This window comes from Neoarius graeffei, chromosome 11 (genome assembly GCF_027579695.1).
Source record: "Neoarius graeffei isolate fNeoGra1 chromosome 11, fNeoGra1.pri, whole genome shotgun sequence".
NCBI lineage: Eukaryota > Metazoa > Chordata > Actinopteri > Siluriformes > Ariidae > Neoarius > Neoarius graeffei.
The window spans coordinates 62,654,524-62,679,870 of record NC_083579.1 but is presented as its reverse complement, the minus strand read 5'-3'; the positions used below and the strand labels follow the sequence as shown (position 1 = coordinate 62,679,870).

General features: G+C 43.1%; 1 protein-coding gene across 5 annotated transcripts in view; it reads right to left on the bottom strand.

Moving 5' to 3' along the window:
• supt3h (SPT3 homolog, SAGA and STAGA complex component) overlaps positions 1 to 25,347 on the bottom strand; it is a 220,782-nt gene that overhangs the window by 104,946 nt on the left and 90,489 nt on the right. For all 5 annotated transcript variants that reach the window (XM_060934555.1, XM_060934552.1, XM_060934554.1 and 2 more), the window contains one exon: positions 4,689 to 4,773. In XM_060934555.1, the coding sequence (XP_060790538.1) occupies positions 4,689 to 4,773 (85 nt within the window). The remainder of the gene's footprint in view (positions 1 to 4,688; positions 4,774 to 25,347) is intronic.

Genomic DNA, 25,347 nt, shown 5'->3' with positions numbered 1-25,347 from the left:
ATTTACTATCCGGGTCGTGAGACTACCGCTTAAAAGGCCACTGATGTCACTGTTTGCGCCGCCTAACGACATCACGTGACGTCCGCCCACTTTTGCTAACTCCACCCAATGTGTCCACCCACTTCCAGCCAGCACGGTTCAGCGCGGTTGTAGTCGAAATGCAACTCCAACAGCCCCACTCAGCTCGACTCAGCCCAACTCAGCACGGCACGGCTCAGCCCGACTCGCCGCGTTGGTAGTGGAAAAGCGGCAATACATACACTACCGTTCAAAAGTTTGGGGTCACCCAGACAATTTTGTGTTTTCCATGAAAAGTCACACTTTTATTTACCACCATAAGTTGTAAAATGAATAGAAAATATCGTCAAGACATTTTTCTGGCCATTTTGAGCATTTAATCGACCCCACAAATGTGATGCTCCAGAAACTCAATCTGCTCAAAGGAAGGTCAGTTTTATAGCTTCTCTAAAGAGCTCAACTGTTTTCAGCTGTGCTAACATGATTGTACAAGGGTTTTCTAATCATCCATTAGCCTTCTGAGGCAATGAGCAAACACATTGTACCATTAGAACACTGGAGTGAGAGTTGCTGGAAATGGGCCTCTATACACCTATGGAGATATTGCACCAAAAACCAGACATTTGCAGCTAGAATAGTCATTTACCACATTAGCAATGTATAGAGTGGATTTCTGATTAGTTTAAAGTGCTCTTCATTGAAAAGAACAGTGCTTTTCTTTCAAAAATAAGGACATTTCAAAGTGACCCCAAACTTTTGAACGGTAGTGTATCTCCCCACTCTCGCTTATATCAGAATGCAAGCAATCAAAGAAATAGGACACTTATTATGAATGCTGACTTCAACAATCAATTAACCCTGAAACAAGTAAGTAAAGAGCAATGTTCTCCCCAGGGATTTCAAATAGCGTCCTGGTAAACTGTCATTTTGAAACAGCATTTTGGTTCATGAAATGGCATCAAAATCCACCCTATCATCAAGAGTCAAAACTCTGGTAAAATTTCCACAAACGAAATTAAATCGTAATATGCATATTACAGTCATATAACAAGGTCTTTTAGCAAGCTTCAAGAAATTCGTCCAAAAATTGTGAGAGGAGTTGATTTCAAAAGGTGAGTACCCTTTCCGGGACGGACGGACAGACATCGCCAAGACATTATCCTACTTCGGGCCTTTCGGCCAGCGGGGGATAAAAATTGTGAGTGAAGTTGATTTCAGAAAGCAAGCACACCTTGATGAAATTGGCAAAGTACAAGCTTGTTAATAATCAAGGGCATAACTCTGGTAACATTTACCCAAATTAAACGAAATTTCAATATGCGTATAACTGTCATATAACAAAGCCTTTTGCCAAGTTTGGTGAAATTCCTCCACAAACTGTAAGAGGAGTTGATTTCAGAAGAACGTACACCCTCATGAAATTGTCAAAGTACAAGTTTCAAGGGTCAAAACTCTGGTGACATTTTCACAAACGAAATTAAATTGCAATATGCGTGTTACCGTCATATAACGAGGCCTTCTGCCAAGCTTCAAGAAATTCGTCCAAAAATTGTGAGAGGAGTTGATGTTAGAAGGCAAGCACACCTTCATGAAATTGTGAAAAGTACAAGGTTGTTAATCAAGGGCCACAACTCTGGTAAAATGTGACCAAATTTAACGAAATTACAATATGCGTACTACCGACATACAACAATGCCTTTTGCCAAGTTTCGTAAAATGTGCCCAAAAATTGTGAGAGGAGTTGATTTCAGAAGAACGTACACCCTCATGAAATTGTCAGAGTACAAGTTATTTAATCAAGGGTCAAAACTCTGGTGACATTTTCACAAACGAAATTAAATCGCAATATGCGTGTTACCGTTATATAACGAGGCCTTCTGCCAGGCTTCAAGAAATTCGTCCAAAAATTGTGAGAGGAGTTGATGTCAGAAGGCAAGCACACCTTCATGAAATTGTGAAAAGTACAAGGTTGTTAATCAAGGGCCACAACTCTGGTAAAATGTCACCAAATTTAACGAAATTACAATATGCATACTACCGACATACAACAATGCCTTTTGACAAGTTTCGTAAAATGTGCCCAAAAATTGTGAGAGGAGTTGATTTCAGAAGGCGAGTACCCTTCCCGGGACGGACAGATGGACATTGCCATGGCATAATCCCACTTCGGGCCTTTCGGCCAGCGGGGGATAAAAATTGTGAGTGAAGTTGATTTCAGAAAGCAAGCACACCTTGATGAAATTGCCAAAGTACAAGTTTGTTAATAATCAAGGGCATAACTCTGGGAAAATTTGCCCAAATTAAACGAAATTTCAATATGCGTATAACTGTCATATACAAAGCCTTTTGCCAAGTTTGGTGAAATTCCTCCACAAATTGTGAGAGGAGTTGATTTCAGAAGAACGTACACCCTCATGAAATTGTCAAAGTACAAGTTATTTAATCAAGACTCAAAACTCTGGTAACATTTTCACAAACAAAATTAAATTGCAATATGAGTGTTACCGTCATATAACGAGGCCTTCTGCCAAGCTTCGAGAAATTCGTCCAAATATTGTGAGAGGAGTTGATGTCAGAAGGCGAGCACACCTTCATGAAATTGTGAAAAGTACAAGGTTGTTAATCAAGGGCCACAACTCTGGTAAAATGTCACCAAATTTAACGAAATTACAATATGCGTACTACCGACATACAACAATGCCTTTTCACAAGTTTCGTAAAATGTGTCCAAAAATTGTGAGAGGAGTTGATTTCAGAAGGAAAACACGTTCTCGTGAAACTGTCAAAGTATAATTTTGTTAATCAAGGGCTGTAACTCTGGTAAAACGTGACCGAATTGAACGAAATTGCAATATGCGTGTTAAGCCTAGGTCACAACCAGACGTACGATTTTTTGGCCGTGCGATTTTTGGCGTTTCCCAAATCGCTGCGGTTTTTTTTTGTTCGTGGAGAAAGATGCACGTTGGCCGTACGTTTGTCTTGCAACCTGAAAAAAAACGTAAGCGCCCGTAGAGTTTGACATGACAAAGAACCTCTGCGGCCAGTCTACGGCTCGAAAATCAGCACGTCACACGCGCGCCCTCCGTGTGTTTCTTGCACGTAGACCGGCCGTAGGAGCACGTACGGCCGGTTGTGACCGAGGCATTACCGATATATAACAATGCCTCTCGGCAAGTTTCGTGAAATTCCTCCAACAATTGTGAGAGGAGTTGATTTTAGAAAGTGAGCACCCTTCCTGGGATGGACGGACGGACGGACATCGCCACAACATAATCCCCCTTCGGGCCTTTCAGCCAGCGGGGGATAAAAAAAACAGAAGTATGAACCGAGTAGATGTTTGCATTATGCTTCATATCTGGAATCGAACAGTTCTTGGCAACAGGCACAGACTTTCGGGCCCGACTTAATCTCAGGAGAAACTCCCAGAAGAAGCTGGAATCGGATCCACAATTTGACTCGAAAAGCCAAGTGTGATCTCTGGTGAGTTTGCCATCCTGTTGATGCCGCGATGTCCCAGAATTCTGCACGCTACAGCAGCAGGACAACAGCATGATGCATAAATAAGATGTTTGATATGACATGGGCTTGGAGCCTTGAAACACTTTCATATGAAACTTTGCTTTTTCACAGCGATTTCAGAAACCATACCGTGGTTTTGGCTCAGACAGGAAAAACAGAAAACACGCAAAACACATACAATAGTGAAAAAATAGCTACTGTGTGTTTAACAACTGGGAGAGCATAAATGAGAAGCGGAGCCTGAAGACAGGGTTCGGCAGCTGCAGGATGGAGGGGCTGAATTGTCTTTTTCCCAGCAGTGCACACACGGAGGCCTGATTTAAGAGCCCTCTGACTCAGCGGGCTAAAGGTCAAAGCAATGAATGTTAAGAGCTACTTTTCTCCTCGTAGCAAGGCAGGGCACCATGGAGTTATGGGGTGAAAGGTTAAAACTACAGCATGTGTCACGGCGGCCTGCTTGGCCGTCTTGGCCGTAACTCTTTGCGGGTGTACCGAGTTTGGGCTTCATGACATGTTTGTCTTTTGACAATGCGAGCTGCACCAGTCCCACCATTACGAAGGATAATATACTGAAGGTTAATTATTTCTGGCCATGATATTCCCTACATAAACAGCAGAGCTGTTGCTTCATATGAGGTTTCTTTGATGAGGGAGGCCGGAGGCCACTACAGTCAGCGTTTTCATGTGCTTGCGGTAAATGCATGACAAGGTGCAAGTAGGGGCGTAACGGTGTTTATCTAAGCAATGAAAGCAGCTAGCTTTGAAAAGCAGACTTATTTACTTCACGTCGTCCATTTTTTTTTGGAGTTTTTTTTGTATCTCGGAGTGACTGTGAGCCCCGTTTCACAGGGCAGGGCTGCTGGGAAAGTTTGGGAGGCGGCTGACATTTCTGAACGCTCGCCGTAGTGCAGCGGAGAAAAGAGGTTGCCTGCTTTCATACTATTTATACTTAATTACAGAGAGCGCTTAAACCATTTCCCAGATGCAAAAATGTAAAATGACTTTGTCATGCAGTGCAACGGCTCGAGAGTGTCACGTCAGTTGTTCTCATAAAAGCGTGCTGGAGAACGCATCTTGAAAGAGAACAACGAAAATATCCACCAAACGCCTTCGTTTATAGCGTGATCGAGCATTTCATGAATCAAGCTTACCATATTGATGAGTTGCGTGTGCACTATGTCTTCAACGAGCGCGGCGGTTTCATGCAGGGGTCTCCGAGAATCACCCAGCGCGAACCTGCAACACACGATACAACAAAATAGTTCAACAGTGGCGTTTGACTGCTTGCTATGAAGCCGAGTCTGGAATCTTTTGGAAAGCAGCTTCGTCGGCAGGAAGAAATTCTGTGTAAATATTTATTTCCTTCACTGCTTTCAGTGGCTACTACTTTAACGCACCCTTTTCTTCTCCCGGTGTCAGTTCACACCCGTTAGTCCCGTGTCGCTCAACAGTTACCGACTTACACATGCTTTCACCAAGACTAGTGAAGCTCAACCTCATGCGCTAAATCGATGCCAATAATAAAAGAAATTCGCTTAATTGGCAACTGGGGACAAACAAGCATCTGAACAAAGCCAAAAGCTACATTTAAAAAGAACGCACACGATGCGACTGGCTTTCACACAGAGGTACCAGATTTCCTAAATAAATCCGAGCAGGCAGAGAGAGAGAAAAAAACCAAACAAACAAACAAAACCGTGTATGTTGGTGGATGGGATGGCTCCATGCTAACAGTATAAATGATACAATATGTAGTGGAAGAACTGATATTTAACTGCAATCTGTAGCAACCGCTTGAGTACATAAGCTCATTTTATACAATTATTACAGAATTAAAGAATTACAAGTGCATATTTGATCAGCAGTCAGGTCCACATCTATGTTATAGTTATAATAATAATACCTTGGACTTACTCCCTTTAGCATACGATAGAGAACTGAAAGATCTAGTTTTTTTTTTATAAATGTTTATATAATTACATTGGGGCGGCACGGTGGTGTAGTGGTTAGCGCTGTCGCCTCACAGCAAGAAGGTCCGGGTTCGAGCCCCGTGGCCGGCGAGGGCCTTTCTGTGTGGAGTTTGCATGTTCTCCCCGTGTCCGCGTGGGTTTCCTCCAGGTGCTCCGGTTTCCCCCACAGTCCAAAGACATGCAGGTTAGGTTAACTGGTGACTCTAAATTGAGCGTAGGTGTGAATGTGAGTGTGAATGGTTGTCTGTGTCTATGTGTCAGCCCTGTGATGACCTGGCGACTTGTCCAGGGTGTACCCCGCCTTTCGCCCGTAGTCAGCTGGGATAGGCTCCGGCTTGCCTGCGACCCTGTAGAACAGGATAAAGTAGCTAGAGATAATGAGATGAGATGAGATAATTACACTGACCTTGATGTTAAATGTTACACTAGTTTTATTTCTCATGGCCGCACACGGCAAAGTAATTTGTTCAACCTTACAATACCAGTCTGTAGAACTAGTACATTTCAGGCCTCTTACTTTAATCGTATTGTTAAATTATGGAACTTCACTTGCTCTGTAATACCTTCTTCAAGTTTTGTAAGTCTAGGTGCTTTTCAGCAATCTGTTCGCAAACTATTATTTGACCGCCTGATAACTACTTTTGATATAGACTGGCCCTGCACATGGTCACTAATTAGCTCGTGCTCGTGCCACGGCATTTAATTTGTTTATATTTTCACATTAGTTGTAATTAGTTTATTTTTTTTCTTTCTTCCTTTTTATAATTCTTAATTTCCAGGGCGGCGCCTCGCATGGGTCTTTTGTCCCGTTCGCGCCTTCCCTTTTGGGTGTATTTTTTTTTCTTTTCCTTTAAGTATTTTTTTTATTGTTACATTGTAAATATGTTTTAAAACCCAATAAAGCTGTTTAAAAAAATAAATAAATAAATAATAATAATAAGTACTTATTGAGTGACTTAGGTCAGGCTGGACGGGAAAATATTTGGCTCTGACTGAGGCCTCTGGGCCGAGGTCAGTGCTTTCAAGACCTCGGTCACGGTATTTCATGATACGGACCTCCCAGCTGATAAATAATATATATTTATTTTTTTCGCAGTCCAGTTTCCATCAAATCCTGCGCTCTGATTGGCTGGCGAGCGGGTCCGTATCCTACGGTACGGACCCCGGTTACGGACCTCTGGCGAGTCGCTCGTTCACAACAACAACAAACATAGTAGCAATTTTTGTCAACATTTATTTTCGCATTTCTCAGGAGAATAGCATTAATTTTACAGCATGGATAGCGATAACGACAGTGTTCACAGCGAAAGCGAGTTTTACTACCCTGAGGAAGAAGAAATAAAAGAAAACATTTCAGGAGAAAGCTAAAAACCTAATTTGCTAACGCCGAGCAAAAACATGGCTGAATCCTGAATGACTCAATTTTGTATAAATAGGGGACTATATAGGCGGCAAAATGTAGTTTTTTTCCTGCCATGGAAGTGCACTTGTATACCGAGGAGGAAGCAATTTGCATTACAGCCGTGAATGAGGATTCAAAATAGCATTAATTTTACAGCATGGATAGCGATAACGACAGTGTTCACAGTGAAAGCGAGTTTTACTACCCTGAGGAAAACAAAATAAAAGAAAACATTTCAGAAGAAAGTTAAAAACCTGTAACTTGCTAACGCCGAGCAAAAACATGGCTGAATCCTGAATGACTCAATTTTGTATAAATAGGGGACTACATAGGCGGCAAAATGTAGTTTTTTTCCTGCCATGGAAGTGCACTTGTATACCGAGGAGGAAGCAACTTGCATTACAGCCGTGAATGAGGATTCAAAATGGCGGCTCGGCTCGGTTTTCCCTTTCGGGCGCTCTCGTTTTCTGTTAGAATTTGGTAAAGAAAAAAATAAATATACTATTTACCAGTTTAAGGTCGGGCCGTATGGTGAAATACTGTGACCTTGGCCCAGAGGGCCTCGGTCAGTACTTTCAAGACCTCGGTCACGGTATTTCACGATATGGGCCTCCCAGCTGGTAAATAACATGTATGCCGACCTAAAAACGTCACTTTTGGACTTTTTCTGACAAGAAAGGAAACTATCACGCAAACAGGAACGCAAACTAGCACAATACATTAAAAAAAGGCACTTATTAAATCGACCTATGTGATACATTCTGAAGAAAAAATATTAAATGACAACACATCTTACGTTTTTCCCTTGTTATTTGATTATTGCACAATTTGTTTACCCAAACAGAAACACAAAATATACTTTGTCCTCTACTGACTCACAAGAACAAGGATTGCAAATTCGCAGGTCAAAGTTCACGAAGGTAAAGTAGGAGCGAAGCTAAAGTGACTGCAAAACAGTCTTTCCCATCCCACATCCTTTCTCCTTCTGTGAATTTTCCATCAGATGAATTTTATTCATGTTTGCGCTGACCTCTGTTTTAACTGCAAAGCAGAAAAGCTCAGCTTTCATGTCTGCCATATCACCATTGTAAGACTGTTTTTCAGGAAGGGGGAAAACACTTCCAAAAATATAGCGACAAGCAAGCAAAGCAGCCCAGTTGCCATGGAAACAACATACCATTTTGTCAAGGGCATGACTGTATGTACTCACAGCAAGTTTCATGTCAATTAACTAAAGGTTGGCAAAGATATGAGCTCGCTTTCTAATTGGCGGCTTCACTGTTGAATTCAATAAGCTGAAAATTTAAAAAAAAAAGCCATCTGGTAAATTTCGTGAGGCTTTGTCTGAAGATCATACGTGCCAAATTTGGTGAAGGTTTAACAAGGTCTGTGGCTGCTGAAAACTTTTTTATTCTTTGATTAAATCCAATATAGCGGCCACGTAAATTTGGTCGACATCATAGGTTGTGATGTCCCGTCTTTGGGATCTCTACAGATATCAACGGACATTAATATTATAAGGCAAACATGTTAAAATGTATTAGGAAAAATGGGAAATTTTGCTTATTGCTTTGCCGTCCAGTGGTCAACTGATATATATATATATATATATATATATATATATCATCTCATTATCTCTAGCCGCTTTATCCTTCTACAGGGTCGCAGGCAAGCTGGAGCCTATCCCAGCTGACTACGGGCGAAAGGCGGGGTACACCCTGGACAAGTCGCCAGATCATCACAGGGCTGACACATAGACACAGACAACCATTCACACTCACATTCACACCTACGGTCAATTTAGAGTCACCAGTTAACCTAACCTGCATGTCTTTGGACTGTGGGGGAAACCGGAGCACCCGGAGGAAACCCACGCGGACACGGGGAGAACATGCAAACTCCGCACAGAAAGGCCCTCGCTGGCCATGGGGCTCGAACCCAGGACCTTCTTGCTGTGAGGCGACAGCGCTAACCACTACACCACCGTGCCGCCATATATATATATATATATATATATATATATATATATATATTAGTGCTGTCAAGCGATTAAAATATTTAATCGCGATTAATGTCGCGACTGTCATAGTTAACTCGCGATTAATCGCAATTTAATCGCACATTTTTGTCACATGAAAAACCATTGTAATTCTCTTACCAGCATAAAAAAGTGAATGGGCTTGTTTTGTACCAGTGTTTTTCTTATTGCAAAGCATAACACGTCTTGACACAGCCACTGCAAACTGAAACCTAAGCTGAGCACCGTGGCTCTTCGTCCCGAGACTAACGGTAGGCTTGACATGCTTGATTATAATATAAAGTACACTATATTAACTTTAAGTTGTTCGTTGATAAATATTGCATTGAATCTGATCTTTACTGTTTCAGCTCACTTAACACATTTTGTACTTTTACACTTTCTGCCTGTTGATGCGTCGCGCTGTCCAATCAGAGGCGGCCAAATTTGCATATTACAGGAAGGATTTCTGGGATAGCATTGAGTTTACAGTTCAGAGGGATCTGGCTTCTTTAGACGCTGTCTTCTTAAAACTGAATAAATATTTAAAAAGAGCCAAATGAGCCAGTCTTTTGAACGGCTCTTTTCAAAGAACGGATCACAAAGATGCGGATCCCATCAAAGAGCCGTAAATCCCATCTCTACTAGCGCGCCCTGCCCGCGCTGGTTCTTTGAGGGAGGAGGGCAGAGGACTCTGGCTGTGCGGGGCGTGGCTAGCTGCTATCGTTTTTCTAAGCAAAGTCTCTGTTGCAAGTTCCTGGCAGTTTCAAAAGCTTATGAAAAACCTACATCATGTCACAGAGCGTTAATCTCGCGATAAAAAAATTATTGCCGTTAAAATTGAGTCAAGTTAACGCGTTAATAACGCGACATTTTTGACAGCACTAATATATATACACACACACTATAGGGGTGTTCACACGGCACATATTTGCATCGATGCTGCACCGATGTATTTTGTTGCGATATATCTTACACCGGTGTAAATTTTGTGGAGCGTTCACACGTCACAAACATGCTTACTAGAGAGAAGTGTGTTAGCACCGGTGTGGCCCCACTTGCGTTCACACGGCAGTTTTTGCGACCGTGCTATACGATAGTAATAATGCGGAAATGAAATATGCGCATGCGTGAAAATGTACTTCCTTTTCCCGGTTGTCATGGCATCACCAAGCGCCGGGAAAACAACGTGGATGAAGACACCAGTGTTGCCAGATACTGCTGACGTTTTCCAGCCCAAAATATGTTCAAATCCGCCAAAATGCACTTAAAACCGCCCAATCTGGCAACACTGGAAGACACGCAGTTCTGTTGTTGTTGATATTCGCCATTTTGGAAGCGCAAAATACCAGGATGCAAATTATACAATGCCCGTATGTAATCAACTCTCCTCACGCGTAGCGAGTCTACCCCGTAGCGTTCAGACGTCCCATTTTATATCGGTGCTGCCCCGCAAACTAGCATTTACTCCAGAGTAAATTTCTTAAACCGCCTCCCGAGCAGGGTTAGATTTGCACCGGTTTAAGCAGCTTTCAGGGGCTACACCGGTATAACTTTGTACCGTGTGAACGCTCTACCGGGTCAGCCCCGGTGCTACACCGGAGTAAAAGTTGCCATGTGAACACCCCTTATATTGCCAAAAGTATTTGCTCACCCATCCAAATTATCGGAATCAGGTGTTCCAATCACTTCCATGGCCACAGGTGTATAAAATCAAGCACCTAGGCATGTAGACTGTTTTTACAGTTTGGAGCTGGCCCCTTCCTCTTCCAACATGACTGTGCACCAGTGCACAAAGCAAGGTCCATAAAGACATGGATGACAGAGTCTGGTGTGGATGAACTTGACTGGCCTGCACAGAGTCCTGACCTCAACCCAACAGAACACCTTTGGGATGAATTAGAGCGGAGACTGAGAGCCAGGCCTTCTCGTCCAACATCAGTGTGTGACCTCACAAATGCGCTTCTGGAAGAATGGTCAAAAATTCCCATAAACACACTCATAAACCTTGTGGACAGCCTTCCCAGAAGAGTTGAAGCTGTTCTAGCTGCAAAGGGTGGACCGACGTCACATTGAATTATGGATATGGATTAGGAATGGGATGTCACTTAAGCTCATATGTGAGTCAAGGCAGGTGAGCAAATACTTTTGGCAATATAGTGTATATATTTTTGCACATCCTCAGGAAGTGCTCCTGAGTCCATAAACCAAGTTTGGTGTGAACACATCAAAGCATTGCTGAGATATGCTCTCACTTCCTGTTTGGCAGCTTTGCTTTGAAGGAACAGTGAGGGAGGACACTTTCTGATAAATCTTTTGATTACCTTCATTATGTCTTATATTGAATATTGTTAGTTTTTTCTTTTTTATCAGACATCTAATTTTTTAGGTTTGTTTACCTGACATGTTTCGACGTACGACTGTCGTCTTCCTCAGAGTATCATCGGCTGTTATTGGTGACACATCTTTTATCAGGTAATGTTTCCGAAGGCGTGGCCTTCCTGTCTGGATTGACAGGTCGGTCACGCCTTCTACTGTCAGTTCGTCCCCTGCAAGATGGCACACCAGGTATGGGAGAGCATGTATGCTCCCTCATCTCGGTTGATGGTCCTCGGACTTCGCTTACGGATCTCTATGGCCTCCCTGATCCAGCGCTGATGCTTATTATCTTCTGTGCGGATGACTCTGGCCATCCCCCCAGTCCATAATATGATTTTCCCTTTTTTGATTTTCAGGGGACGAACTGACAGTAGAAGGCGTGACCGACCTGTCAATCCAGACAGGAAGGCCACGCCTTCGGAAACATCAGCTGATAAAAGATGCGTCACCAATAACATCTGGTGACACTCTGAGGAAGACGACAGTCGTACGTCAAAACATGTCAGGTAAACAAACCTAAAAAATTAGATGTCTGATAAAAAAGAAAAAACTAACAACTTTCTGATAAAATCCAAAATGGCAGAGAATCCAACGTGGTGGAAAATGGCGTTATGGTTATGGATTTAACTTGAATCCAGTGGCTTTTTTTGAAAATTAGGCATCCGGTTTAAAAGTTACATGCATGCGTGAACCTCCAACTTTGACCCGTTGGTGGCACTAGACCACTCAAGGTGCAAACATGGAACTTGGTGCAAAGAATCAGGAGACAGTCCGTAACCAGTTTTTCAAAACTTTTTACCAGTGTGTTTGACATCCTGCCATAGACATCCCAGGACGAAGAGGTAGAGAAGAAGCCTTTATTTGTCACATGCAAACTCAAGCACAGTGAAATTCGTGCTCTGCATTGAACCCATCTGGAGCAGTGAACACACACAAATGAGCAATGAGCGCACACACATACCCAGAGCAGTGGGCAACTATGCTTCAGGGCCTGGGGAGCAGTTGGGGGTTAGGTGCCTTGTTCAAGGCTGTCCCACGTTAGCCTAACCTGCATGTCTTTGAACTGTTGGGGAAACCGGAGCACCTGGAGGAAACCCACGCAGACATGGGGAGAACATGCAAACTCTACATAGAAAGGCTAGTCAGCCGCTGGGCTTGAACCCAGAACCTTCTTGCTGTGAGGAGACAGTGCTAACCACTACACCACCATGCCGCCCAGTGGTGTAGTGGAAGAGGAAGAGGAAAAAGACAAGAATGATCCAAGGGTCTCATCTCATCATCTCTAGCCGCTTTATCCTGTTCTACAGGGTCACAGGCAAGCTGGAGCCTATCCCAGCTGACTACGGGTGAAAGGCGGGGTACACCCTGGACAAGTCGCCAGGTCATCACAGGGCTGACACATAGACACAGACAACCATTCACACTCACATTCACACCTACGGTCAATTTAGAGTCACCAGTTAACCTAACCTGCATGTCTTTGGACTGTGGGGGAAACCGGAGCACCCGGAGGAAACCCACACGGACACGGGGAGAACATGCAAACTCCACACAGGAAGGCCCCTGTCGGCCGCTGGGCTCGAACCCAGAACCTTCTTGCTGTGAGGCGACAGCGCTAACCACTACACCACCGTGCTGCCCAGTGGTGTAGTGGAAGAGGAAGAGGAAAAAGACAACAAAGACCACAATGATCCAGGGGTATCTGCTCCAAATCAGTATCTTATTAAAAAAAAATCCCCTAAAACAATAAAAGTAATCCGTCACAGGACAGTGCCAGTATATGCACCAAGTCAGCACAAAGAGGTCAGAGGTTATTGCGATGTCACTCATCTGGCTGTTAAACATGTTCAGAGAAGAGCACGAACTGCCAACCCTTAACTGTGCAGTGTCGCTCTACTCGACAGAGGAGAGAAAAGCCAGGCTTTATTTACACTCTCATACCCCTTTTCCACCAAATCAGTTCCAGGGCTGGTTCGGGGCTGGTGCTGGTTCACAACTCGTTCAACTTGAGAGCCAGCTGAGAACCAGTTTGCTTTTCCATAGCTCGCGATGCTAAGGGAAGCCACGTCATTACGTCGCTGTATACGTCAGTTACGTCGTTGTATACGTCAGTTACGTTGCTGTATACGTCAGTTACGTCGCTACGTTTACATAAACCTTGGCGCGAATATCGAAGCAAAAACAACACGGAAGAAGCAGCAGCAGCAGCAACAACAACAATAATAATAATGGATGACTTCGTGTTTGTACAGCTGCTGCTTCTCGTCGCTTAAAAATGGCGATCTTTCGCGGTCTTGTTATTGTTGTCGGTCTTAACAACTCCACCCCCCACCCCCGCTGACGTAAGCGGTTCTTTCCTCTGGCCCAGCAGAGAGTTGGTGCCAGCCTGGAACCGGTTTTTCTGGCCCCAGAGCCAGTTCTTTGTCAGTGGAAACAGAAAACCCGGTTCCAAACTAAGCACTGGCCCCGAACCAGCCCTGGAACTGCTTTGGTGGAAAAGGGGCTTCAGTTACAGAAGGCTCAAACTCATCATCTCCTGAAATATATGCCAAGCACTCGGACTATTGTGCCACTGGGCTGCACTGTCTTATACAAATCTAAATCAAGCTTAAAGCAATTAACCAGGACATTTTGAAATTACGGGGTTATGAAATCTCATCATCATACCAGTGTTGTAGTCGAGTCACTAAACCTCGAGTCCGAGTCCAGTCTCGAGTCCCCAGTGTTCAAGTCCAGGTCAAGTCCAAATCATTTAAAAAAATTTTTGAGTCGAGTCTGAGAACAAGACTCCAATCGCACCCATTTGACGGTGTCTATTTTAGCGCCATTAACATTAGTTTGTTCCTGAACATGACGTATGAATGTGCTTCTCTTTGTCAGGGAGTGTGAAGTATTCTGTCAGAGATGGTTGGGAGACGGATGAAAGTGCAGAAGGTGCGTTTATTAATACAAGTGAAGACGGTAAACAATCCAGGCAAAATCGTAAAACAGTGAAACAGGCAACAGGTCGAGTGAGGCGCAAACAGGCTACCGTAGACTCGGCAGAATCAAAGACGAGAAACAGGAAATCAGGGATCAGGAAACCAAACAAGGAAATAATGCTCAGTAATGTGACAGCGATGCAACTCAATACTTCGCAAAGTAAGTGCATTTTCACAGTTTTTATATCGGCACGCTGATTGCGCCTTAATCCTGTGCAGGTGTGAGTCATTTACGGCGCGCACAAGAGTCCGCTTGCCGCGTGCGCTTGCCAAGTGCGCTGTCCGAAGCGCGCCTGAGAGTCTATCTGATCCACACGCCAAGGCAGGCAGGTGTGACACTCTTGCACGAAATTAGTACAAAAATTAATGTAGATATAAATATCTTATGCCAAATTATTATGGCATGTTCCAAAAAAAAGAAAGAAAAAATCCGAGCCCTTGTCTTCAATTTACGAGTCCAAATGCAGTTAATGCACGAGTCTGAGTCCAAGTCATCAGTGCTCAAGTCCAAGTTGAGTCACGAGTCCTTAAAATTAGGGCACGAGTCGGACTCGAGTACTACAAGCCTGCACTATACGTTAATACAAGATGTTCTAGATGATAAAAATTAAGCGGACTTTAGCTTAAAAAGCATGTTAAAGGAACAGTCCACCGTATTTCCATAATGAAATATGCTCTTATCTGAATTGAGACGAGCTGCTCCGTACCTATCCGAGCTTTGCGCGACCTCCCAGTCAGTCAGACGCAGTCAGACGCGCTGTCACTCCTGTTAGCAATGTAGCTAGGCTCAGTATGGCCAATGGTATTTTTTGGGGCTGTAGTTAGATGCGACCAAACTCTTCCGCATTTTTCCTGTTTACATAGGTTTATATGACCAGTGACATGAAACAAGTTCAGTTAAAAAAATTGAAACGTAGCGATTTTCTATGCTATGGAAAGTCCGCACTATAATGACAGGCGTACTAACACCTTCTGCGCGCTTCGGCAGCGCATTGATACGGAGCTCAGATATCAATGCGCTGCCGAAGCGCGCAGAAGGTGTTAGTACGCCTGTCATTATAGTGCGCACTTTCCATAGCATAGAAAATCGCCACGTTTCAATTTGTGTAACTGAACTTGTTTCATATCACTGGTCATATAAACCTATGTAAACAGGAAAAACGCGGAAGAGTTTGGTCGCATCTAACTACAGCCCCAAAAAATACCGTTGGCCATACTGAGCCTAGCTACATTGCTAACAGGAGTGACAGCGCGTCTGACTGCGTCTGACTGACTGGGAGGTCGCGCAAAGCTCGGAGAGGTACGGAGCAGCTCGTCTCAATTCAGATAAGAGCATATTTCATTATGGAAGTACGGTGGACTGCTCCTTTAAGTTCCAGGTGATCACACAGCTAATGGCTAGAAATCCCTGAAATGTTTTCCCAACACTGAATGTCCTGACCCAGGTAATGAAGGGCCTGATGGTAAGCTGATGAGTGTGTTGGAAGTGTGTAAGGCAGCGAGTACCAACAAACGCACCTGAAAATCTCCATCACAACCATTTAGGAGGTGGGATTTAAATGCTGTCAGCCAAGCTGTTTTCAGTACTATGGCACCTTCATGCTTGTCAGTAGCAATTAGGATCTGGTTTTCAGGAGCAATTAGGCTCCAGCTTTGTTAAAACGCTATAGTGAGTTTGACTTCAGCTACTGGCTTTGAAGAACGATCTAAAGATTATGGTGTTCTTGCATAACGTCCTGTATAAGCAATGAAATTTGAGCAAATTGAGCTTTTTTTTTTTGGAAAGTGAGGATAAAACCCGAGTCAGGAGCAAATATCTGTTACCGCACCAGTTTCGCAGTTATGATTGAGTCATGTGCCACTAATAAAACGAAAAGTCACGTCAATTAGCACAAGGAGCCATTTTCATACCACGTCACTAAAGCTAGTCAGCATACACTCATGCAAGGCCAACGTGCTGTTTACAAATCCTACACTCCTTTATTCGCGAGTTTTCCCACCATGTGGCTGCCAAAGCTTCCCACATTCAGTGTGCTTAATATCGACACAGTGGTTTCATCCAATAGAAGTGCAAACCGCGAAAAAGCCACAGACTCGCTGCAGTTAAGAGACACTACCCTGAGAAGCGCAATATTTCAACCATGAGAATAAATTCACTAATGGACCTGAATAACTGAATTTAACCAGAGGTGATGAATCCGATCCTCCCACGCAAAACCCCTGACTTACGGTCTTTCCAAGACTACATATTACTAATTATTGTCTCATACAATAGTCTTCGAACTCCATTTTAAGTCTTTAATCTATCTGCGCGCCCAAATTAACAAACATTATAAAAGCCTCGTATTGGGAAGTGGCACAATAAATGCAGTTCAACAGATTGGGCCTATAAAAGTGCAGCTACTTTTTGGCAACACAACAAATATCATTAAGGACCACCAACTCGTTTTTTTTTTTTCTTTTATGGGTCAAGGACAAATAAAAGAACACACACACCTACCCCTGAAAAACGGTACATCTGGATATTGAATATCTCAACCATAACGCTGTCAATTAACTTTTATTACAACCCCGTTTCATTTCTTTGCTTCACATAAATACATTTTAATCCAAATGGCTTCCAGAGGAAAATCAGTAATTTACTCCAGTTGTGTAATTTATTCCATTTGTTTGGTCACAAAGCAGTTTAGTTTTGCTCAGGAAACCAGCGAGACAACAGTCGCCATATAGGAAGTTTGCAGACTGGATTTGGAAAGAAAAAAAAAAAAATGCTTTAAATAAATGTTGCCTCGGCTGCAACTCAGAAATAAATTTCGTTTTTAAATACAATGTCGCACTTGATACAAAACCAGGGCGGATAAAGGCAAGTCGGAAAATAACTCGTCAGATATATGGAGCAATAAACAGGCTCGTAATTGTGAACATGCAGTGAGTCTGACATGCTGTTTTTCCTTTTCCTGTCACAGTAGTAGACATACACGAGTGCAGGGCAGACGTACATAATCCCTCGCATGTTGATCTGAGCTGGGCAGGATCAATGGCTTGGCCCGTGGCCTCCCATGTGTTTACAGCAATGGGCAGCTCGAGTCGGTCTGCACAAACGACGCTAAACAAAAGCTTGCGAGAGCACGGCTAGTTTGCGAAAACGGGCTGGATGTTTGAGTCTGGGCTTTGTGTTCAAAGTGCGCGCAGCACAGTGGACGCTGATGTTTACGAGCTTGCGGTGCAGCAACGGCCTCCTCGTGCCTTTCTCCATGTCACCATCCGCCTTGTTGAACTTAGAAACGGGGTAAACACGATCGTCTAACGTTTCTGATACCAGAAAACAAATCAATCTGAATACACTCGAAGAGCGGCGCTAATGTTATTTTAAGCTGCAAACAAGGTTTTTGGGAACCAGTGGGAAAGGCTTACCCGGGTTTTAGTCGCAAGCAACGCAAGAAGAAAGCTTAGAAAAACATCAAGCAACATTTACGTTATTTATAGAAGACAGTCGTTGACGTTTACTAGCATGTCGCAGTCGCAAATCTCTCTCTCGCTCTCACACGGCCACATTTCATCTGAAATGTCCATCTGCACCACTAGAAATGAGCTCTGGGTTTCTGTTAATATACCCAATTTATTTTGTGGAACTGGTTAATTAAAGACGCTGCTTTGCTCTACTTACTGTAGGGTGACATTAACTTTGCAGCTTAATGATCCTTAATTTTAAAAAGCTCAAAATCCTCAGGATTATGGTTTCTGGGTTAACCAAAAAGAATAATGATTCAATTCGTATAGCAGACTCTGGGCCATAATTTAATTAACATCGTAATCCGAGAAGCAGAGCGACACTTGTTTTTCGCGAGAAAGGCCCAAAACGCATGAGGTTTTATGGTGACACATCACCACTTGTGAATCATTCATGTGGGCAGAGTTTAAAGAATAATATTTTTATTTTAAGGCAGGGAAAAACCGAACTGCGTGTGGACTTGCTAAGTTAGATAAAGGCAGGAGCATTATCCCGACTCCATCAGCAAGCACAGAAACTAGTCAGTGAGGCAGTTTCGAGCCCAAAATAAACTTGGGTAAGGTAAGCCGTGTTTATTTTATGGACGCTGTTGCAGGTTGGTGAGTGAAGCGCAGTTTTGCGTTGGCACACAGGCTTGAAAGCGAGAGAGAGACAGAGAGAGAAACATAATGACAGGCCTCTGACATCACAACCTTGGAGACGAACATCAGCGTTCCTGGAACACTGTTTTTCAGTCATTAGTGGATTTTTTTTTTTTGTTGCTTTGTTGTGTTCATTTTCCCCGTTAGTGACAACTGATGGCCGAGCTGCTTATTCCATGCAGGGTTTGTTTTTTTTTCTTTTTCTGACTGTTAATAAATCAATGAAAATCTTTTAAGTGTACAGACATCAAGATCAGTTCATCATGTAGATGTGGCTATTAATCATGTCTACTCTATGGGAGTAGTTCAAGCTCATCTCAGCTTTCTGTGTTGGAGCAGTTGTTAACACTTTCTGCAGGTTTTTTTCCATTTCGGAGTGGATTTACCGTACAGTACGTCTCTCTGTGTGTCTGTTCTTGAAGCGGCTGTGGAGTTTTCCAGGCTGAGAGGCGTTTATAGCGGTAGGGTGTGGTTAGACTGGGCTGGACTTGCGCTATTTCAGGACAGTTGAAACTGGCCTCTCCAGTCTGCAAAACACACTCGAGTCGTGATATGGGGAAATGAGCACTCGGAGACAGGGAAAAAGAAAAAAAAATCCAGAGATCCACACGGGTGTATGAAAGAACTCCGATGTTATGAAAACTAGAAAGAAAAGCAAAAAAAAAAACAAAACCCAAAAGGTTAATATTATCTCTCAAAAGTAGCTTATGAGTTAGTAACAAATGCAATAGATAACTTGTTGACTGTTGCATTGTGACTACTGGGATCTCATCTCATCTCATTATCTGTAGCCGCTTTATCCTGTTCTACAGGGTCGCAGGCGAGCTGGAGCCTATCCCAGCTGACTACGGGCGAAAGGCGGGGTACACCCTGGACAAGTCGCCAGGTCATCACAGGGCTGACACATAGGTGGTGTTTACATTAGACCGTATCTGTCTCGTTTTCGTCGTGGATGCACTGTCCGTTCACATTAAAACGCCGGGAAACGACTCCACAGGCGGAACAACTTGAATCCGCCAGGGCCCACGTATTCAACCCAGTTCGTATCTGATCCGGTGCTGTGTAAACATTGAGATGCGAGGAAACGCAGTGCTGAGCTCTAGCTGACGTCGTCATTGGACAACGTCACTGTGACATCCACCTTCCTGATTCGCTGGCGTTGTTCATGCCACGTTGGTCATGTGACGCGACTGCTGAAAAACGCCGCGGACTTCACTTCCTGCTATTGTTTCCGCCTTGTATCACCTTTTTGTTTTTCATTAAAGAGTATAAAAGTATGAATATAATGCTTTGCTTTGTCATTCTTAATGTTGTTCATGGTAAGATGCAAATACTGCCCACTGTGTAGTTATGATTGTCTTTAGGCTTGCCATCCTTCCACTTGCAAGTGGTGAGTGACTTGCGCATGCCCGATATGCACTGGGATCACACACACAGCGGCTCAGTCCCGAATCACTGCTCGTGCGCTTCACTCGCGCGCTCTGTGAGCTGCGCAGGGCCGGAGTGCGCACCCTCCAGAGGGCACTCGCTGTTCAGGGCGGAGTGATTTGGAGCGCAGCCGCTGAGGAGGAAGCGCTGAGCCGCACTGACACATTTCAACTTACGTGCCGAATTAGTCATGTGATTAGCGTATCCGTGTATTGGCGTTGCTGTGTGCACGCGAATCGTTTTAAAAACAATCTGATGATCCGCTGATACGGTCTAATGTAAAACCCACCATAGACACAGACAACCATTCACACTCACATTCACACCTACGGTCAATTTAGAGCCACCAGTTAACCTAACCTGCATGTCTTTGGACTGTGGGGGAAACCGGAGCACCCGGAGGAAACCCACGCGGACACGGGGAGAACATGCAAACTCCGCACAGAAAGGCCCTTGCCGGCCACGGGGCTCGAACCCAGACCTTCTTGCTGTGAGGTGACAGCGCTAACCACTACACGACCGTGCCGCCCACTACTGGGATATCACTGAAATTTAAAAAAAAAAAAAAAATCCATTCTGCAAACAAAACATTTTAAACACTTAAAGCCTTTTATTATTATTATTTTTTTTTTTAATTATTGTTATTTTTTGGATGTTCCTTATCTATGTAGAAATCTACAGTATCCAGTTATTTAGCACAAAAGTCTTTTAGCACAAGTCTAAAGTCTTTTAGCACAACTCTGGATTACGGTCACAATAATAATTAAAAAAAAAAATACTCATCTTGATATAGGAAGGGGTTTATTATGATTGCTTAGGGACTGGAAGCCGGAGTTTCTGCTGCTGTTCATGTTAAGGATCAGCTGTTGATCCCTGAAACATGGACTGAAAATCTGATTCTTTGGATATTTGTAGTTCAGCCATAACAAACCTTGAATTGTGGCACCTTCATAGATAACTTCAGTCACTTCTGATCATATCACAAACTCAACTGACTGTCAATAATTACGCGTTTGCCGAATTAATTAACTGGGGGATTACGTCTCTTGTCCTGCTTGACAACGTGTGTTTTGCCTACCAAGAATGGAATCTGTTCCTAAAAACTTACTTAACTTATTAAAAGTCCATTTGATATCACATATTACTGTTTTCATATGTATTTGACGAATAATAGTTTTCATTTCTTTCGACCTTTTTTATTAAAAAAAAAAATTAAAATAAAGAACAGACAAAAAGCTTTCTTTAAACTCTCATCATCTTGCAAAATTCATCTCATTATCTCATCTCATTATCTGTAGCCGCTTTATCCTGTTCTACAGGGTCGCAGGCAAGCTGGAGCCTATCCCAGCTGACTACGGGCGAAAGGCGGGGTACACCCTGGACAAGTCGCCAGGTCATCACAGGGCTGACACATAGACACAGACAACCATTCACACTCACATTCACACCTACGCTCAATTTAGAGTCACCAGTTAACCTAACCTGCATGTCTTTGGACTGTGGGGGAAACCGGAGCACCCGGAGGAAACCCACACGGACACGGGGAGAACATGCAAACTCTGCACAGAAAGGCCCTCGCCGGCCCCGGGGCTCGAACCCAGGACCTTCTTGCTGTGAGGCGACAGCGCTAACCACTACACCACCGTGCCGCCCCTTGCAAAATTCGCTTGACTTTTCATTCTTTATCAAATTAGCAAATTGTAAATAATAAATATGATCTAATTTAAGCTTAGCACTTTAATAAAGACAACAAGAAGACAGAGTTATCTATATCCCCCACCCTGTACTACAACTATATACAGTAAATGAAGGACATTTACTTGAGTACTGTACTTAAGTGGGCGGCACGGTGGTGTAGTGGTTAGCGCTGTCGCCTCACAGCAAGAAGGTCCTGGGTTCGAGCCCCGGGGCCGGCGAGGGCCTTTCTGTGTGGAGTTTGCATGTTCTCCCCGTGTCCGCGTGGGTTTCCTCCGGGTGCTCCGGTTTCCCCCACAGTCCAAAGACATGCAGGTTAGGTTAACTGGTGACTCTAAATTGACCGTAGGTGTGAATGTGAGTGTGAATGGTTGTCTGTGTCTATGTGTCAGCCCTGTGATGACCTGGCGACTTGTCCAGGGTGTACCCCGCCTTTCGCCCGTAGTCAGCTGGGATAGGCTCCAGCTTGCCTGCGACCCTGTAGAAGGATAAAGCGGCTAGAGATAATGAGATGAGATGAGACTGTACTTAAGTACACTTTTTGAGTATCTGTTGATTATAAATTTTTTTGGGAAACTTATGACTTTAACTTCACTACGTTTGAAAGACAAATATCGTACTTTTCACTCCACTACATTTCTATCAAGGTCCTCGTTACTCGTTACTATGAAGCAGCTTTGAAAGTGGATGTTTTTTTTTTCCTTTTCTTTTCTAAAACGTGATTGGTTTCTTCGCAGGTGACACTGAGGCAGCCTATCAGTAATCACTAGGATCACATCACGTCCATAGACTCTATAAAATCAAGTTCAGTGATTTCTCCGCAGCGTTATTTAAACACAGTCAGTTGATGGCAGAACGGAAGGAGGCGGTTCTTCTGGGGAATGCACGCACACCCATGGCCATACCTAGAACCCATGTTTCAGTTTTCTGAAAAGATTAAAGATTCGTTTCGTTTTAAATGTTTGCTTTGTTTGCTGAGAACGAACCACATCACGGCCTACAAAAACTCGCTGTCCGACCTGCAGAAGCATATTGAGGGATATAAAGATTTCTCTTTATTCCAAGAGAAAGCTTGCAATGAAGTTGTCTGTGCTTTTAGAGCTAGCGATAACGTTGCAATAGCTATGCAGTCTGGTTAGTCAAATGACTTTCTATGGATTTGCCCGCCAAGTTGCCATCGCCTTGTCCACGGCTAACATTAACACATCGCTAGTTAACTCGGACACTGTTAGTTAGCATGTAAAAATGGAGTTACACTAACATAAATAACATTTACTTATCTGAAGTCCTTTCAGAAATATGTTTTAGCATAATTTTGCCACATAAACAATGTAGAAATGTTTCTTTTCTAGTAACGTTAGCTACCCAACATGATTTCGAGTTTTAAAAGAGTTTGCTAGCATGTCAGGTGGAGCTTCACTGACCAGCTAGCTTAACGTTAAACCGCCATGATGGCACGGCATGCGTTCATTTTCTGAATTCATATTTCTGTCTTTGGTAACGGCGTTAGGTTTTGCAAGCGTTGTGACAATAATACAACGATGCGTTGACAGAAAATGTACTTTTAATACTTCAGTATTTTTAAAAGCAAGTACTTCAGTACTTTAACTTAAGTAAAAATTTGACTGGACAACTTTCACTTGTATCAGAGTAACATTTGACCAGTGGGATCTGTACTTTGACTTAAGTAATGAAGTTGGGTACTTTGTTATATACCAAGATATTATTTGTCATATTTTTCAAGTTCTGCTGCAGGAACCCAACCCTCCTTCTTTACACTGACCTCAGCAGCCCATGGCATAAACCCACCGGACCTTTGGTCCAGGTGAGCTCATCTCATCTCATCTCATTATCTGTAGCCGCTTTATCCTGTTCTACAGGGTCGCAGGCAAGCTGGAGCCTATCCCAGCTGACTACGGGCAAAAGGCGGGGTACACCCTGGACAAGTCACCAGGTCATCACAGGGCTGACACATAGACACAGACAACCATTCACACTCACATTCACACCTACGGTCAATTTAGAGTCACCAGTTAACCTAACCTGCATGTCTTTGGACTGTGGGGGAAACCGGAGCACCCGGAGGAAACCCACGCGGACACGGGGAGAACATGCAAACTCCGCACAGAAAGGCCCTCGCCGGCCACGGGGCTCGAACCCAGGACCTTCTTGCTGTGAGGCGACAGTGCTAACCACTATACCAGTCCAGGTGAGCTAAAACTTAAAATTTCTCACATTTCTTAGTATCAAAAGGCGCATATACATTACTTAATCAACATATATACCAACTTTCAAGACCATACCACACATAGTTTTCAAGTTCTGCTCCGGAAACAAAACCTACCCCTAAGACTAACCTGAGAGACTAGGTCTGAAATTGTTTCCATGGAAACATGAAAATTTGAAATTTCTCAAATTTCTTAGTGTGAAAACGCACATCTACATCACCTTGTTAACATGTATGCATGTATAGCGGTGTACTGTGTCAGCGTACGTGCTGTGTTAAATAATTTGGAGGGAGGATTGGTGACTAACATACGGGCTACATCAAACATGGCAGTTTCAAGATGGCGGAGAGGGGAAATACAATCGCTCGTTTTCGATCGGAATCTTGGCAACTTTCATTTAAAAAAAAAGTCCATCAGACATCTTTAAACATGATCAGTAAGTATTCATAATAACGATTAAGTGTTCTTGGATCATGTGCTAAAGAACTTAGAGTTGTACTAAGAGACTTTAGAACTTGTGCTAAAAGACTTTTGTACTAAATAACCGTAAACCCAAATGTACGTACGACAAAACGAACCACTGGCCATGACGGAGCACTTGAGACACAAACCCAAATAAAGAAAATTAAATGCAATTAGTCATAGTTTTCATTAAATATTTGTCATTTGTTACATCTAACAGCTTGTACTGCACATTTGCTATATCAAACACACACAGTCACACATTACCCAATGCCATTCATTAGTAGTTTTGTTTTGTTCCAGTTTGCCCAATTTGCTATAAAGTTAACTGATTAAAAACAAAGATGAAGCAATTCCACAGAGCTTAATGTAATTTTTTTTAATAAGGAGAGGGTAGAAAGGGAGAAAAGAGGTCACAGGGCGCTAGCGCCTCGAGGTATGCATTTAAGGTTTAAAATCCGTAATGTTATAGGCAGAGGCTGTCCAGGAAAATAAACAGTTGTAGCAGCCCCCGTCATAACCGAAGGCAGAGTTTGTTATTTTGTTCAATGCACTGGCAGGCGATACGGAGACCTTCAGCACTTATTACACTCCGCTTATTTGACTTTGTCTGCTCAAACACAGGAGAGATGAGAGCGGTACAGTATTCAGAGCCTGGAATATTAGCAACATACATTATGCTTTGACACAGCAAATTACTGTACAATAAAGTATTTATATCGCTTTTTATACTACGGCACTTTGGAATTTGCGAATCTGATTGGTCAGAAGGTGTCGATCTACAGTGGTGCTTGAAAGTTTGTGAACCCTTTAGAATTTTCTATATTTCTGCATAAATATGACCTAAAACATCATCAGATTTTCACACAAGTCCTAAAAGTAGATAAACAGAACCCAGTAAAACAAATGAGACAAAAAGATTATACTTGGTCATTTATTTATTAAAGAAAATGATCCAATATTACATATCTGTGAGTGGCAAAAGTATGTGAACCTCTAGGATTAGCAGTTAATTTGAAGGTGAAATTAGAGTCAGGTGTTTTCAATCAATGGGATGACAATCAGGTGTGAGTGAGCACCCTGTTTTATTTAAAGA